Consider the following 17,129-nt stretch of genomic DNA (forward strand, 5'->3'; position numbering starts at 1 on the left):
TTCTGAAGAGGCAAGAAGAGGAAGCCACCGTGGAGGCGAGAAGGAGAAGGAGGAGGGGGGCTGAGGAGGAGGAAGCCAGAGGTTCTACACACAAGATGGCTGCTGTGTCCTCTGCCTCTGACACTGGTAAGTCGGTTTTTCATCCTTTGCCGCACACCTCCAGTTCAGTCATCATCATTTGTTTAGTCGCAGCATCCAGGGAGTGGGAGGGGGCATTCAGCACCATTTCATGCTTGGACCAAACATCTTCAATACTGGGAAACTTTTTCTGGAGTCAACTTCCTGTGTACAGAAGCTCACATGGAAAGTGTCAGTGGCAGTGAGTAACAGGGGTAAATCAATAAACTTCCCTCTCCTCCCCAATCGTCTCCTCTTGTCATCCTTGCAGAGCAGGCGTTGTTCCTCTTTGCATCCGCTGAATATTCATACTCTTCTCTGCACTGCCATTTTATCAAAACATCTATCCCCTTCATGTAACTTTCAGTCAAAGTAAATCATATTCTGTCCACGTGACATCCTCTCTGAAAAGAGTCCAAGGTTCCTGCTCTATGACCCAATTTGACCAAAGGTGAAGGACAGAGGAGAACAAAAAGGAGGCATGCTGAGAAGGGAGGTTATGGGAAGACAAGGGGATAAGGGCATGAATGAAAAGGGAGGCAATAAAGGAGAAGGTAGCACATAGTGGGAAAGTAAGGAGTGAGGACAGAAATTAGGGAGAGTTCATGTCTAGGAGCAGGAGAGGGATATTTTGCAGTGGAAAGAACGTATTAGTTTCCCTGTATCGAAAAAGCCCTTTGGGGACAAGCCAGGAGACAATACTTACTGGACAGAACAGGGATAAAGGTTAGGAATAACTTCCTCTGAGAGCCAGCTGTTTTAATAATGACCACATTTGACACACGGAAGAAGAGCCAAAAGGAACCTCTAGTCTGACCTTTCTGTGTTACAACAGTTGACTCCAGGGGCCGACACCCCCCTGAGCGCAGACTACTGATCCTGGGAGGGCCGCAGTCTGGCAAGACCTGCACCGCCAACACCATCCTGGGGGACGAGGTCTTTGACGCAGGGACAGAGACCACTCACAGTAACGTGGGCCAGACGGAGATCTACGGCCGACGGGTCACTGTGGTTGACACCCCGCCGTGGATCATCCCCAGCGACCCGGAGGACAACACCGAAGCTGACAACAACGAAGATGCTGGTGCCGAGTCAGACACCCCTCTACGGGCCCCGCCTAGCCTGGATAGTGAGGGGCCATGCATGGGGGCCATTCTCTGCCCTCCTGGACCCCACGCAATACTACTGGTGGTGTCCGTCACGCAGCCTTTCACTGATACACAGAGGAGGGCCGCAGAGGAGCAGCTAGGGGCCCTGGGTGGAGGGACTTGGAGGTACTCGATGGTGCTCTTTACTGGGGTGGACAAGCTGCCAAAAGGTGTCTTCATTGAAGAGCACATAGCAAACACTGGAGAGTCCCTGCAGTGGCTGGTGGAGAGGTGTGGAAGCAGGTAAAGTGTCTTCTCTGGATATCTGTTTGCTTTCTTTCCCTTTTTCTCCTTTTGATTTTACAAAAGCCTCTAAACACAATCAAATCCCTTCACTCTTGTCTGTATCGAGTCCTTGTTAGTCTTGTGACAGTGGTTCAGTAGACAGCTTAACAAGGTGACTCCTGGTGGATCTTCTAAACTATTAAATCTCATTTCAACTTTTTTTTCCACCTGCAGGTACCATCCTTTTGATAACACTCGGAAAGAAACTGAGGACAACACACAGGTGCCCGAGCTGATGGAAAAGGTGGAGGAAATGATTACTGACAACCAAGGTTTGGCTGGATTTCATAGCTTACACTTAATGATACTGTATGACATTAATGAACAAACAAATTGTGTTACCAAAGTTGATTGAAAACAGTTCAATTAATAATTCATTGCTGTTGTTTATGCAGGCTGGTACTTTGAGGTGAATGAGCTGATTTTGCTAGAGGAAGAGCAGGCCAGGAGAGCTTTGGAGGAAGAGAGGATGAGGATGGAGGAGCACGCCAGACAGAGGGAGCAGATGATCGGAGGACCTCCCAGAGGTACGAGGGAGCTGTTCATGTCTGTGTCGGTGTGTAAGTGATTCATACAGTGAGAGAGAGAGATGAGTGCACGTGTCGCAACGCGACGCCTAGGAAAACAATTGATTGATGAACTGAATTGATGTTCTTAGAAATAACTTGCTCTTACTGGTCAAAAAATATTATGTTTTCCCCCTTTTCTTTCTTTATATTTCTATTGGGTTTGCTTTTGGCCATGTTTCTCCATGTTTCTTTGTCTGGTTTCATGTGTGTGCAGAGTTAAGGGTGCTGTTGTTGGGCTGGAAGGGCGTTGGAAAGAGCTCAGTGGGGAATGCCATCCTAGGCCGTCGTTTCTTTGAGTCGGGCCAGGAGACGGAACTGTGCCTTAGGAGGCAGGCGCTCGTGTCTGGTCGCAGGGTCACTATAGTCGACACCCCGGGATGGGACTGGTTCTCAGTGAGGCGAACACCGAAGCGCATCCGCCAAGAGTCCCAGCGTGGCGCTGCCCTCTTGAGACCTGGACCCCACACCCTGCTGCTGGTCCTCCCGGTTGTCTCGTCCCTCACTGCCAGGAAGAGGCGAACGCTTCTGGCTCACATAGAGACTCTGTTTGGCGACAGTGCGTGCCTCCACACCATGATACTGTTCAGCTGTGGCGACTGGCTGGGTCGCACGCCCATAGAGGAGCACATTCTCAGAGGCGGGCGTGAGCTGCAAAGACTGCTTGAGTACTGTGGGAACTATTATCACGTCCTGGACAGTAAGGTTCCTGGAAAGGACAGGAGTGTCTCTGTCCTGTTGGATAAGATCGAGGAGATGATCAGGGAAAACGGTGACAAGGCCTTCCTCCCCATACAGACCGAATGGTGTAAGTCACACATTATTATTTCCAAACACATTTTGCAAAGATGATCAGTAGGCAGTGATTTTCTTCTGTGTTGCAGTTGAAATACACATATATGAACACATAAAAACATCTTCTTGATGCATTTCACTGTGTGCTGTTTGTGTGTCCTATCGTCAACTTACCATATAACGGATCTGTTGAGTCCAGGACTAATATAACTGTGTTGTATTTGACAGTGAGTGAGGACAGCTCTTATTCGTCTGACAACACCGAGCCTGAGGACGACTGTAGAGGATGCCAGCTCCAGTGACACGGTCGTAGCAAAAGGAAAGTGGTCTGGCTTTTTACCCTTGTTCTGAGTCTTCAATAGGCCCAAACATCACCTAATGTAACTGAAACCTCATCTAGATTTCCCTCTTAGACTCTGAGGAGTTCTGAGGAGAAAACTGAGATACAGCAAAAGGTTTGGAACAGGAGTCTCAAGATGAGTATCTGTTTGTTAGAAATGTAAAGAAAGACCTGAACTTTCTTATCACTGAGCAAAGCTCGACTTGGACTAATAAATACCCACGTCTGACATTAAATGTTCTCCTCAAACCAGAGGAGGAGAAATGTTCTGCTTCTGCTTCAAGGGACAAGAGCTCGATCCCTGTTCATGAGCATGTTCACAGAAATCAACTGCTGCTAAAGAGACCCTGTTTCAACACTGCAGAGTAAAGAATTACTTGTCATTGTAACTATATGTTCAGATTGCACTGATCAGCTTCACATTACAAGCTCAGAGCGCAGTTAGTGGTTTGTCACTTTGCCTTCAGCTAACATCAAAACTAAGAAGGGATATGTTTAAGAAGATAATATTATCAGGAGCACTCAGATTTGGTGGAAGTAAGTTTGTCACTCTCTTTGTTGTTGTAAGACTAAGAGGAATGTCCCAATGTATGTCTTGTGCCATATATACATTTTTACTGGATTTTACTGTCATCCCCTTCTACATAATGTGCCATTTGAGTTTCAGTTGAATCAAAGGATGTAAAGGAAATGAGTGAAAGCAACCCTTTCAACATTGAACCAAAACATGAGCAGTGTGACAAAAGATGATAATGTGTACTGACGTGTGCACATCAGTATTTAAAAAACCATGGAGAGCCTTGAGAGTTGTTTGTGCACCTTCAGATATGAAACATGCTCTCTGATGTCTCCCGAAATATATTAAAGTGAATTTTCTTCATTAAGATTTGGTTAGCTTCTGCTCCAAAAATCTGGAACATTTACAGGAATGTCGATCAATGCTGACTGCAAGACAGGAGTTACATATTAATTTTAATTTAAGTTACTCTGAGTAGTTGTTTTCTGGAACTGAAAGAATTGGTCTTTGCACTTTGGTTGTTCTTTTGGTCGTCTCATGTTAAAATAATCAGTTTAGCCCATTAAATCAGTTGAATCAGTAAATATGGACATTATTAGCCCACCTCTTCTGTAGCATTCATGCTAAAAACAGTTTGGAAAAGGCTGTATTGAAACAATGTGCAGTCTTAAGATCCCTGTGGAGAAGCTCGGGCTGGCTCCTCTTCACTGTTTGTGGTCATGCATCCAGTGCATTTATCGACAGATAGATTCAGCTACGTGCCTCAGCATCAAAGCGTGAGAGTGGGAGTACAGCCCTGCGGCAGGGCAGTATCCTATAGATTACATCAAGCTTACGCATGCTACAGAAACAACATAACCTCATGAATCATTCGAGCTCACATAGGGCTTTTACTACCTGACAACTTTTTCTACATCATTGAGACATCTGCTCCTGACATCAATAGTGATGTTTTGAAAAAAATAATATATCTATATATATATATACTCAGCTCTCAGAGGCATGTTAAGACAACGCATGCAGATAAATGAGTGCCTAAAGAGTTGATGGCAACCTCACTTCTTACTTCTCTGAATCTTGCTTGAGCAAGTCCATGTGAATTTTCTGATATAACATCACATCCCGCCTTTACAGCTGCAAAAAAATATGAGTGGAAAAAAGAAACAGTGAAACGTACTTTATGGGTACACATGAAGGCATATACATGACCAATACCACTGCCATGCTGTACATTTTTATACAAATGATGAAGCCTATAAAAGATACCCTGACACTGCTTCCTTTATGCTTACTGACTCTGTGCTTCATCTAGTGATGTAGGCTACCGCAGCACTTAGTGTGACAAGCATGACTTTACAATTTGATATGAGGATATTTCCAACGTTCATTTGAATCCTAGAGTCCCACTCCACATGTGAATATATTGTCAAAGCAGTGTATATTTACAGTGTGAAAAACATTACATTGTAGCTTTTAGCAGAGTATTTTGCACTGTGTAAGTTCTACCACTTTACTGTAGCCAAAGTGACGTTACTTCCTGTGTGGTCCTTCCTAAATGGTGATTGCGTCATCAGTACTTTGTTCATTCTCAGACAACAATAAAAGATATGTATATAGTGTTGTGTATTTCTGGCTTTCATCTTATTATAAGTCTTATGGCATAATAATACCAATTTATTCAGACAACTGCTCTGTGGAAGGAGGAAGTAGTAATTGTGCATTGTGCACACCTAGTATTGTCACTAGGTGGCACTGTATCAAGAGGATTTGTCATCCACCATAATAAAGAGTACAATGTGAGTGTGTACTATGAGAGTACTATGTGGATAAGTACACTAAGAAAAAACATTTTTAAACAATGTGAAATAATACATCTTTATATGCAATATGACTGTCTTTTAGAATTACATTGTCCATTGAGGAAAGAGTTTAAAGTGAAATTGCATAAAAATAAGTCTAAAACTGTCATGAGGGTTCACACAAAAAAGGCTGTTTTATATCATTTGATTTGTTTTATCATTAACTGAGTTGTACCTTACCAAAGAAAAACTGCTGTTAGTACATACAGTGTCTGTACCTGTACTCTTGAAAACCAACTGCAGTCATGATCATTGATCCTTTGAAACACAAAAACTACAATTTACTTTTTGTAGGTTTCTATTCATCTTGGCTGCTTAATCTGGTCAAGTTACCATTTATACTGTATGTCACTATGTCAAGAATTCTGTAGTACAAGGTTAATCTAAATAAACTGAGTTTGCCCTTTTCTTTCAATGCAATATAAACCAGGGGTTTATTTTGAATTGAATTGTACTGTTATTGTCCATTGTTAGCATTGTTTCAAAGTTAAATGAATGTTCTAGGCCATCTAACATCTTATGTTACCCTTTTAAAATGAAGACATTTACATAAGGAAGATCAATGGCAAGTTGTTTTGTCCAGAAGAAATGTTCTTCCTATTGTAAATAGCTCTACAGCATCTTGAGTTTGGCACACCTCCAAATATGGATTGTCCCCAAACTATCTGGAGGAAAGCCTGGACCAATTAGAGTGCGCTCATCAAGGCCCAGTTGTAGGCTGAATGCACACATTTTTCTTGGTAAAATTATTCATGCTGTGCCGAGGTCAGCACTCTTTTTTTTATCCCCCTCTCGCAAGCCTATTTCATTCTCCTACAGACTAACAAATACAAAACGTTTTCTCTTACGCACACAAACTTGAGAAAGTGTTTTAAGTGAACAGTGAGACAAAATACACAAGGAGTAGTTTTTTTTCTCAGACTTTCTATTTAGAAATGGCCTCTCTGACTTCACATGACTGTCAGTTAATTTAATACCCATGCATCTGCCGCACGCTGCCAGTCAGGCGGGCTCCATTATCCTCAGAGGTTTTTTGTTTGAAAAGAGGCTCCCCTCAGACAAACACCCACTGGCTCATTGTGGTCAGTAATCAGATAGGGAACAAAGACTCTTTGTAAGAGAAAAGGTTACATTGCAAACAGACTGTAAGGTCTTTTGTACATGTTACGTACAACTCATCTGCACTCCAGTGTATCTTTTGTTTTAATTCAAACCTGTGGTGTGGTCTTCCAGGCTAACCACACTTGCTATGCTATAGGGTCAATCTTCATATCAAGAGGCATTCATGATGTAACATGTCTATACACGCTGTATATACCCTAAACAGTCATGTGTAGATTTACTAGTACGTAGCAGTTCTATTAAATTTCAAAGTAAGAAAATAAATTAAACACTATCCTGTAAATTAACATCATTGCTTCCAAGAGGAAAAAATACAATAAAATAAAAATCACACCACATACCTGAAATTAGTTTTTAAGACTCTTTATTAAGAGATTCATAATACAGATGATCTGGTTATACTAGAATATGCACATTTTTAAAACTTTAAAAAAGACATCCCACTGTGACATTACTGACAGGAGATATGAGAAATGTATATACACATCATAAAGAACACATGATTATGTACTGAATGGAAAATACTTGTTCCCATAAAACTACAGAGCATGACTATACTCTATATTTAATACCAGTGTGATATATTAAAAAGGAAATATGTTGACAAACATTGGTTTTACTGGGATGTGCATCGATGACAAGCTGTGTGGACAGAACACATACTACACTGATGAGCCCCTTTCTCCATCATCCACTTCTTCTCACACACAATATCTGTCATTGTTCGGACCAACCACTAAGGGTCAGCACTGAGACCTTTTTTGACCCTGGTCGAGCGCACCTCTGCCATCAGCTCTTTAAGGTACTCGATCTCCCTGGCCATGGATTCAGCCTTCTCAGTCAGCTCCATGTTCTTCCTCTCCAGCACTTCATGCTCTGCCGAAAGCGATTCCTGCTCAACTCTCTTCTTCTGCCGGTAACGAGTGGCAGCTGTCTTATTCTGCTCCATCTTCTTAATTTTCTTGTTCTTTACCACCTTCAAAGATGTCCTTTCCTCTCCACCCGCTCCTGGGAGGGTCTTTACTTTGACACTGGTGGCACTGGGGGAGGCTGGGATGGCTTTATATTTGGGCTCAGGGTATGGTCTGCTTCTGGAGGACTTTTGTGGAGGGGAGGCTGGAGGAGAGGAGTGAATGACCTCTGAAGTGGTGGTTACAGTGGTGGTGGTGATCCCAATTTCATTTTTGGGAGCCAGAACCAGGACAATACGGGTTGGTGATAGGGAGAGTACGAGCCTCGGGACCTGAGGGACCACAGAAGCTACCACTGGCTTCACCTCACTCTCCGAGACATCCACTTCACTGCCCAGGTCCAAGGTATAGACTGGGGAGGAGGGAGAGTCAACCAAATGGGAAGAGGGGTCAGGGGAGGCAGGCTCAGATTTGATTTCCAACTCCTCTTGTGGCTCTGGGACACACAGGCAAGGGGAAGGGACCTCCTGACCATCAATGTGGGATGCAGGCTCAACAGCTGGAATGACAGGAGGATCTGAACAGACTGAGGGAAGGGTGACAGGAAGAATACTTGGAGAAGCAGTGGGAAGACTTGAGAGTGCAGGAGTTGAGAGAGCAGGTATTGGCAGGGAGTCAAGCTCCATGGGGCAATCCAGGGAGGCCAGGAGGTCTTCTGGTGAGCTGGGGGACTCTTCAGCAGGACTGCATGAGCCAATCAGGGAGTCCAGGTCAAACTCGCTCAGATCCATCCTTTCGGCCATCCAGTCCAGGTCACCGAACGCATCCTCTGTGAGGGAAAATGAGGCACAATATTAATGAGCTATTGGTTTTTTTCCCCACAGTTAGTGCTGATTGCTTATACGAAGATGGTGTTAGACAAGCATTTCAAACATGTTATAAAAGGTGTACATGAAGGGTTACTTTCTGGAAATTAACATTAATTTACAGTCATTACCTTTGCCACAATCTAAGACTGTCTGGGTACATCTCAGCTGACCGGAGTGGCCCAACCAGGGGAGGGAGAGCAGTTCAGACTCAGTCCCGGCTTTGTCCCCATGGAGGAGGACGGCCGGTGGTGAGGGAGGAGGTGAGTAGAAGGGAGGAGGAGAGGAAGAAGACAGCGATGAGGAGGTGAGGGATGACACAGGTGATGTGGCCCCCTCCATTGAGGACCCTCCTCCTTCGTGTTGTTCTTCTTGGTCAGGGTGAAATAACATGGAGCCTATGGCATCAACCATGGGAGAGGAAGGCTCCCAAAGAAGGGCCTCCATGTCTTCCAGGCCAAACTGTGAGTTTGTCATCATCATGGTCATAGTGGCTGTTGTTGGTCACAAATGGAGTATGTGACGATGCTAGGAAAGCGTCGAACTCTTTTATGCTGTCGAATGCAGCAGTGCTGAGGGTTTCCACGTAGGACCTGGGGAATGGAAAAAGAGAAGACATTTGTGTTAAAAATAAGTTAATTAACAGTAAAGAAATGTGTTATAGTTAATAAAACCTTAATAAAGTTGATAGAGGATTTTTTTTAATTTTAGACTTCAAACTGTCAACACTAGTGATTTCACTGCACAAAAAAGTAGTGCAAGTATAAAAACAATAGTTCTGATGTCAGAAGGCACAGCCTCACATTTCTGCACAACACTGCCCCCATCACTGCAATGCACCTACAACACATCACGTGTTTCTACCCAGCTATGAGTCTTGTGACACTGACGTCAGTCTGCTTGCAAATGGGGTCACACTGTCCGCCACCCTCCCTCACTGAAACACAGCCACACTTTTGTTCTCCATCCGCCCACATAAAGCCGCCATTTTGACACAAAGAGGAAACGAACCATTTTCTTGACTGCCACGTTGGCACTCAATAGAAATAACAACAACAACAGAGTTTAATACAAATGTAACAAATCTTGTATCTTTTCTTGCTAGATACATTTCGCTACATATATACAGTGTAACGAAAACATTAGGGCCACATTTGGGTTTAAGGTCTAGTGTTGCGTCATCTTGCTGGTTAATCCTCTTTATATACCTTACCGCCAAGTAGCCTAATTATTTCAAACTAGTACACATAATGTATGTAAAATTAAACAGTAAACGGTCAAAAATAAGTGGAATTCATTAAGATTTGGTTTAACGCCCACTCTAGGCCGGGCAGCTGTCATCGACCAAATGTTACAAAAATAATACTTACGACATGTTTTTAAAGTAGAAGTGACTCAGTGCACTGGTTGGATGCACTGTTTTGTTGGCTGCTAGGTCGCGGCACACGTTTACACTGCCATTTCGGCAAAAAGAGCGATGTCCGGCAATGCTGATTCTCGGTTTCCTCGGGATGGAAAATGGCGAGTGGTGTGGAGCGGTACTATTAAAGAGCTAAAGCTACGACAGCCGGTATCCTTCCGCACTGCCCGTAATATCACTCCGCCTTCGTTTGTATGGTCCATCCCACGCATGTTTATTGGCATCCTAAAAGAGTAATAACTGGTACTGAACTTTACAAAGTCACGCACTATTTTTTATCAATACAAGATTAAATGACTTTATAATAAAACAATATAAATTTCCATTAGTTCTACAGTTTTATTCATGACAGTGATGGTTGAACTAACCTTAAGCACTGACTTTACTTAATCAGACACCGACTTCAAAGAAGGTTTGTAGCATTTATTTTTTTTTAAATTAAAATGACATGTTACATGTAACTTTTATAATCACCAAGTGTAAACAGCAGCATCTCTCTCTCTCTCTCTCTCTCTCTCTCTCTCTCTCACACACACACACACACACACACACACACACACACGCACAAACAAACAAACACACACAGTTGTTTCTCTCAACAAAACTTTTCCCACATATCATTCAGGTGATTAAATTCATCCTGCAGATTTTGAGCCAGCAGAAGAACTCTAGCTGAAAACTTGTTCTTAGTGGACTGCTTCAGCTTCTCATCTTTAAAATACTGATCCATTTCTTGAGCAAAAGCCTTAAGCAGTCTCTCAGATGACATCCCAGCTGTGTGTACCGAGGTCCTCCTACTGTTGTTCATGGTACTCCTAAACACAGACTGTGACAGATGTGCCATCTTCACAGCATCAGGCTGGGCTCCTGCCCTCTGTAACTTGGCAAGGTCATGCCTTCGCAGCTCATTCATCCCAGAGAGGATAAAATCCAAACTATGTTCCACATCAACAATATTTGCCATGTAGTCGTCGACTAGTTTCTTAACTGCCGTCCTATTCACATTCTTGTTTTTGGCCTTGGCAGCACGGGCGCCCATGCCCCCAGCCCCAGCCACCATACCTGCACCAATAGCTGTGGCAATTAGTGAGATACCCATGGTCATGGGAGCTAAGGCAATACCCACCACTGCAGTCATCCCTCCCACAGCACCCGTGGTGCCTCCAGCAATACCCATGTTTTTGATCTTCTTTTGCCCCTTGTCCATGCTTTCTGTTATAGAGGCAAACTCTGAGATATGGTCCCGCACAATTTCATTGCGTTTCATCATGAGAAGGTTGTAGAGACGCAGGGCCTGATTCACATTCATGGCTCTCTCATTAAATAACCTGCATAGGAAAAGTAACAGAAAACGCTTAACAAAAACCTGATTTAGTTCTTGATCTGGCTGTAAATCTAGATTTTGTTTAACTTTATATTAATTATACAAATGTAAACCATTGACCTTTATTGTTATTGCATTTAAGCTGATACACAGAAGTTCATGTTGTAATTATGTATTAAATGAAAATGACACATCCAGTAACAAACTTAACCTATATAAATTTAGATATTTTATATGTATTAATGTATAAATTCCACCTTAGAAAGAAATACAAATATGATAACACAAAACTAATAGAGCCAAAATGACACTGCCAGGTCCAAAGAAAGAATTAATGTGCCAGTTACCTGATTTCCTCCTCTACACTCAGGCCGTACAGTGACGGAGTCAAGTAATCAGATTCTGTTGGAATGTCAGCACAGAGATACTTTAGATTAGATAATGTACACTTTGATGACGTTCTTTGTCACTGAGGACAGGTTTTTTCACATTGATGCTTCTCTCCTTGCTTAGTTTTCAGGATATAGAAACATTATCAATCTAGCAGGTGACATTTTATACTTACTTGACACTCTTTTCAACCATCTCAACATCCCATTAATCTCCTGAGAAAAACAGAAGAAAGTAGATTTTATTCATGATGGTTTTGATATTGCTCTCTAACTTTTAGCTAGTTGGTACTAAATCAAATGGTTCTCAAGCACATTTTGTAGGTGTGAACAGTTTATTTGAATATTAGGCTTACCTCCGAGTGATCTATGCTTTGTCGATGTGAAGAGAAACAACGTCTTTGGGGTTCTTCAGTGCAAGGCGTAGACCTCCCTTGTGTCTGGTGCTGTTTGATAGAAATAAATCAATATATCAGAAATTAAATAACGTACACCATTGCCTAATATAAATGAGTGTGTGTGTGTGTGTGTGTGTGTGTGTGTGTGTGTGTGTGTGTGTGTGTGTGTGTGTGTGTGTGTGTGTGTGTGTGTGTGTGTGTGTGTGTGTGTGTGTGTGTGTGTGTGTGCTTTCATATATACTGTTCATGTATACACTGTCTCTCTTACCGTCTCATCACCATCCTCTGTCAGAACTTCCAGGTAAAGTGGATACTCTGCTTCACTGCACGCTGACTCCGAAGGTTTCCTTACTGAGGGTGGGGGTGGTGGGCTGAATGAAGGTGGTGGTGGTCTGGTCTGTTATGTACAAACAAAATGAATTACAGTGATACTTTATCTTTTCTCTAGAACATACTTATAATGACATCAGTAGTTTGACAAATGTGCAGTAAAGTTTCTTCCTGACAATGAACCAAGAAACAGTTATTTTCATTTAATCTAGTTATTATTACCTGGTATGATCATTTATATTGTCTGTACATTTTTATAGATACCCTTGCTTTCCATTTTAAGATTTTTTAAGCAAGGTAATTGAAGTTTTTTAGTGGAAAAAATGATGTTTTTTAAACAACATGATTTTTGAACTGTGTTAAATACAGAATAGAAGAGTGAAGACTTCCAAATGTGATTTTCCATGACAGCATGACAAATGTATTTGTTAGACCTTTTGTTCCTTTTTGGCAACAGTCCAAGCACAATTCATCACCTAACATACCTGTGTAGGCAATGTTTCACACACTGAAGAAGTGCAGGGGAGGGAGGACTGTCTGGGGTGAGAAGGACGAGGCAGGACTTTAGGTCTGTAAGTGTCTGTAGCCTGAAAATCAAGGACATTCACAATGTCGTACTGTGATTGCATATTGCAAAACTTTTCTATTTCCATGGAAGGTTTGCTGACGTCTAGGCTGTTGATTCATGAGTTGGACTAATGATAAAAATAGCAACCAAAAGTTTGACTAAAAAAAAAAAGTAATATAGAAGTATTTTACCATTGCGCCATACGTCCTGCATGGATACTCCAGGTCTGTGTCGCTCTATCCAAGAAAATATTAACAAGATAGAAAACAAAAACAAATGAAACATTTGGCACCTTTAAGTCAGGCAAAGGCAAGTTTCTTACTTATTTTAATGTGTTTTTGTGTCATTAACCTTCAGATGTGTCTCCAAGGAGTCTGATGTGTTGAATAAATATTAGGAGGAAGTGAAAAAGGGAAACATGTGAAAACTGACCTTAGATTTCAGCAGGATTGTTGATTGTTTATCATTGTAGTAAGAGGGAGGAGGGGGGCGTGCAGGCCGGGGAGGAGAAGGAAGTTTTTTCTCAGTGATAGCTGGAGACTAGAGAAGTTGAGGAAGTAAAATATAGTTTTTACTGCTAGAACAACAGACACTTTTATATTATTACTGTTGATAATCACAACACACAAAGTTGGGAAAGTTAAAAAATATATACTACGGGTTTAGTTTCAAAAATGTAGTCTTTTGCACATTAAATTTTGCACATTTCAATAGCTAAAATATTATAATGCAAGCAAAGGTTTTAAATGAATAGTCTTTATGGGAAATATGCTTATTTACTTTCTTGCATAGCTAGATGAGTAGATCAATTCCACCTTCATTTGTTAAATATGAAGTTTAAGCCAGTGGCTGGTTAGATTAGATCAGTGGTTCCCACAGTGGGGTCCCTGTAATCAACACAATCTAATCAACAGATTATAAATAGTTTGTTGAATCTGTACATAAATCAAAGTGGCAGACTGTTCCGTACGGGCAGTAGTGACTTCCTGGAGAAGCCGATGGTTGCCTGGCAACCCATCCCACTTGATGTCAACATTTTAAGACATAAGACTGTATTGATCTTCTCATCCAGCTCTTGGCAAACAAGCAAGTAATCATATTTTCCAAAAACGACAAACTGTTCCTTTAAGATGTGTAACAATCATTAAAGGAATAAGATTATTTTGATTCATTATTTTCATCAAAATATCATGTACCGTCACAGTTGGCTCAGTATTTGAAGTCGTATAATATAAATCGCTGCCGTTGACTGCTGCTGTGGGTTTCACTGGTGGCACGGGAGGAGGACGAGCAGGACGAGGCCTCTTATAGCCTGCAGGGTATGCAGTATTTTGGGAAGTCTGATAACAAGTGGACATGAAAATGACTTATTAATACATGCTATCATAAGTTAACCAGGTTTCAAAACCTTGTTGAACAACTGTTGAACTCACCGTTTCTTTGCTAAAATGATCTACAGAGTTAACAGTGCTGTTGTTGTTACACTGGGTATTTGGTTTTTTAGTCCTGGGAGGAGGTACAGGCTTGACTTTAACATCTGTGAGAGCAGGCTGAAAAAAAACAGAAGTAAATGTACATTGTTAATATGCATGTGATCTGCAACTATTATGAATATTACAACTATTATATGTACACAGCTCAATTACAGCAATAAATGGTTTAAAGGGAACTCATCAACTCTATGCCAAAATGCACTGAAGAAAAGGAAACTTCAGGTTAATTAGTAAGATTCCAGTTGGTCACTCTGAATGTTTTTATTTCTTCTAAAGGTGTAAAAACGTCATAGGATAAAAATTTCCAGAAGGCAAACCAAAAATCATACTGCTAACAGGAAAGTATTTTATCTGTTTTTACCATCGATGCTTCTGGGTCTTCATAGGCGGACTGTTGGATGTCAGAGGAGCTGATTGCAGACATCATGTAGTTTGTTCTCAGCTGTGGGTTTAAACAGTGACAGAAATTACCTCTATGAACCATTATTCCCATAATCATAATAATATTATTCTCTAATATATTTTGTGCTATTCACATTGTTTATCGTTACGTTAGACATGTTACCAGAAACCTTCTTATCTGTGATCCACCTGGAACATTTCAGGTTTTGTTTTTGTCTGACTGACAGTTTGGTTCCCGTAATCATTTTAATCTCTAAACATGAATGCAGGGGTATAGTGGACACGTGTGTGTTATCATTCATAACATCTGATGTATGTCTGCCCCATCCACAGCTCACAAATAAGTAGCCTACCACATAGTGTATGTCCCTAATTTTGTGCTGATCATGGTTACAGCCCCCCGATTCCTCCTTTTTGTGTTTTGAATGGTAACAACATATAAGCACAATATTCAAATAATGAACATCTTAGAAATTGATTTTGACACAAGGGCCTCAAGATTAGAAATTAAAGCAGAACCGAGCTTTAGGCCAGAATCATATCAGTTGATACAGTTATAGTATAGCAGTATAGTATAGATGATATAGTGTTCTAATTGGGCATATTATCACCCTTTTTTATTCATTGATATGGCTTTCTGGCTTTGTCAGTCATTGAGATTGGGTTACCTTGCTTTTAGTGGTAAAGCCATGTGCAAATTTGTGAATGAGTTTAGCACCATGTGTCAAAACATAACACACCAACTAGACCCTTTTCACTTAAGACATTTTTGCATATCATAGTAGGAAAAGCACATGTGACTACAACTATAGAAACCCAAATGCTTTACCAGTTTGTATTCCAGTTTACTTCAGATAATGAAAAGTGCAATTCTCATTAGTTTAAACATTTCAGTAAAGTCAGGGAGATGCAAAACTAAAGCATCAAATATTAAAAATGTGCACTACTGGCCATGTTAATAACCAGACATGCTGCAGTAAGAAAATGACTTTCAAGGGAGTAGACAAATGCATGTCTGCTCTTTTCATCGACTGTTGGAGGACAATTTAGCGTTGCAACATGCAATTAAATGATTAAATCCAAGCCCTGTTTTTCAGCAAAAAATAAATATAACTGACATGTATTGAGATAATTGAATGCTAAACCAGTTGAGCATTGCTTACAAAACTCTTACTCACACACATGCATCAACTGATAAAACCACCTACAATAATTATACTGAACTTCTCAGTGTTGTCCTGCACGTTTCATTAGACACAAATTGTGTTTATATCATAAGTGCACATATATTTGAGTAATTTATATATGGAAAGAGCTGATTCTTACCGTCATGCTCCAGTTTAGTCCACTCTATGTGAGTATTACGTTTTATCTTTGGATCTGATATAATAAATGGCTAATAATATCTCCGATGCACGTACTCCTGGCCTGTACTCCTGTTGAGCCAGGATGCCTCAGGTGTCTGCTCCTCCCTGTCTGGTTTTGTTCTCTCTCACTCTTCTCTCTCTCCCTAAATACACCCAAAGGTGTGTGATTTACTTGCAACGTCACAACAAAGGGGGAAAAAAGGTGTGGGTGGATCTTCTGTTTTGTTTTGCAATATATACTTACACAGGAAAAAATATGTCAACATGGTCATTCGGGGGAAATACACACACACACACATATATACATAAAGGTGTTTTTGTCACATAGGAGGACTTTCCATCCAGTTGCATTTATTACCTTGAAACTTACCCAAATCTTAACCTTTACATGCCAAACAAAACCCTAAACATGACCCTAATTGACCAAAAGTTTCAACCCTTTTCATTGTGGGGACGCTTTTCCTATTATCAACAGTCTGAAGTCTGATTATGATGTTTGGTGAATGTGATTTTTGTGTGTGTAAAAAAGTGTTTGTTTTTCCGTGCGTTAGGGTGTATTGCTCAGGAACTTGATCAACAGGCCAGGTGAGTGTCTGTGTTGAAATCTCACCTGCGACTGCCTTCATGCTTCGTCATGGTTCGGAAGAAGCAGTTTGTCGCATGGTGACTTGGATGACTCATCTTGAATTCACTGAAATCACTGCAGTTTTGATTTGAAGCTCTTAAGTTCTCACTTTGTTATAACAGAAGACTTGAGAAATTAATTACAGCCCAAGATCTATAGTGTCTTATTTCAAAGGTGATTCTATGACTTTTTGTTTGATGCCTTTATTTCAATACGGGATGGCAGAGAGGAAACAGGGAATTAAGGAGAGTAGGAGGAGGTTAGTCATGCAGAAATGGTTCAACGTC

The 17,129-nt window shown here is 41.2% G+C and overlaps 2 protein-coding genes across 2 annotated transcripts; one reads left to right on the top strand and one right to left on the bottom strand.

Annotated features, from left to right (window-relative positions):
- Window positions 1-16: 16 nt before the first annotated feature.
- si:dkey-110g7.8 (GTPase IMAP family member 8) lies at window positions 17-4,012 on the top strand. Its single transcript, XM_062439130.1, has 6 exons — window positions 17-126; window positions 953-1,508; window positions 1,725-1,822; window positions 1,946-2,077; window positions 2,334-2,924; window positions 3,140-4,012. Exons 1-6 carry the CDS (start codon window positions 96-98, stop codon window positions 3,211-3,213), a joined length of 1,482 nt encoding a protein of 493 aa, XP_062295114.1. The 5' UTR covers window positions 17-95; the 3' UTR covers window positions 3,214-4,012.
- Window positions 4,013-7,096: 3,084 nt separating this feature from the next.
- On the bottom strand, window positions 7,097-10,051 carry atf4b (activating transcription factor 4b). Its single transcript, XM_062439168.1, has 3 exons — window positions 9,897-10,051; window positions 8,658-9,119; window positions 7,097-8,489 (listed from the first exon to the last, which is right to left on the bottom strand). The coding sequence occupies exons 2-3, from the start codon at window positions 9,013-9,015 to the stop codon at window positions 7,486-7,488; spliced, it is 1,362 nt and encodes a 453-aa protein (XP_062295152.1). The 5' UTR covers window positions 9,016-9,119; window positions 9,897-10,051; the 3' UTR covers window positions 7,097-7,485.
- Between the last annotated feature and the right edge of the window lie 7,078 nt (window positions 10,052-17,129).

Source organism: Scomber scombrus, chromosome 18 (genome assembly GCF_963691925.1).
Source record: "Scomber scombrus chromosome 18, fScoSco1.1, whole genome shotgun sequence".
NCBI classification, from domain to species: Eukaryota; Metazoa; Chordata; class Actinopteri; order Scombriformes; family Scombridae; genus Scomber; species Scomber scombrus.

Excerpts from the sequence above, each read along its gene's own strand:
- atf4b (XM_062439168.1), bottom strand. The coding sequence starts at position 9,015 with ATGACCATGATGATGACAAACTCACAGTTTGGCCTGGAAGACATGGAG. Across the intron at positions 8,490-8,657 it reads AGTCTTAGATTGTGGCAAAG|AGGATGCGTTCGGTGACCTG; the intron begins GTAATGACTGTA and ends TTTCCCTCACAG.
- si:dkey-110g7.8 (XM_062439130.1), top strand. The coding sequence starts at position 96 with ATGGCTGCTGTGTCCTCTGCCTCTGACACTG. Across the intron at positions 127-952 it reads GTCCTCTGCCTCTGACACTG|TTGACTCCAGGGGCCGACAC; the intron begins GTAAGTCGGTTT and ends GTGTTACAACAG. Across the intron at positions 2,078-2,333 it reads GATCGGAGGACCTCCCAGAG|AGTTAAGGGTGCTGTTGTTG; the intron begins GTACGAGGGAGC and ends ATGTGTGTGCAG.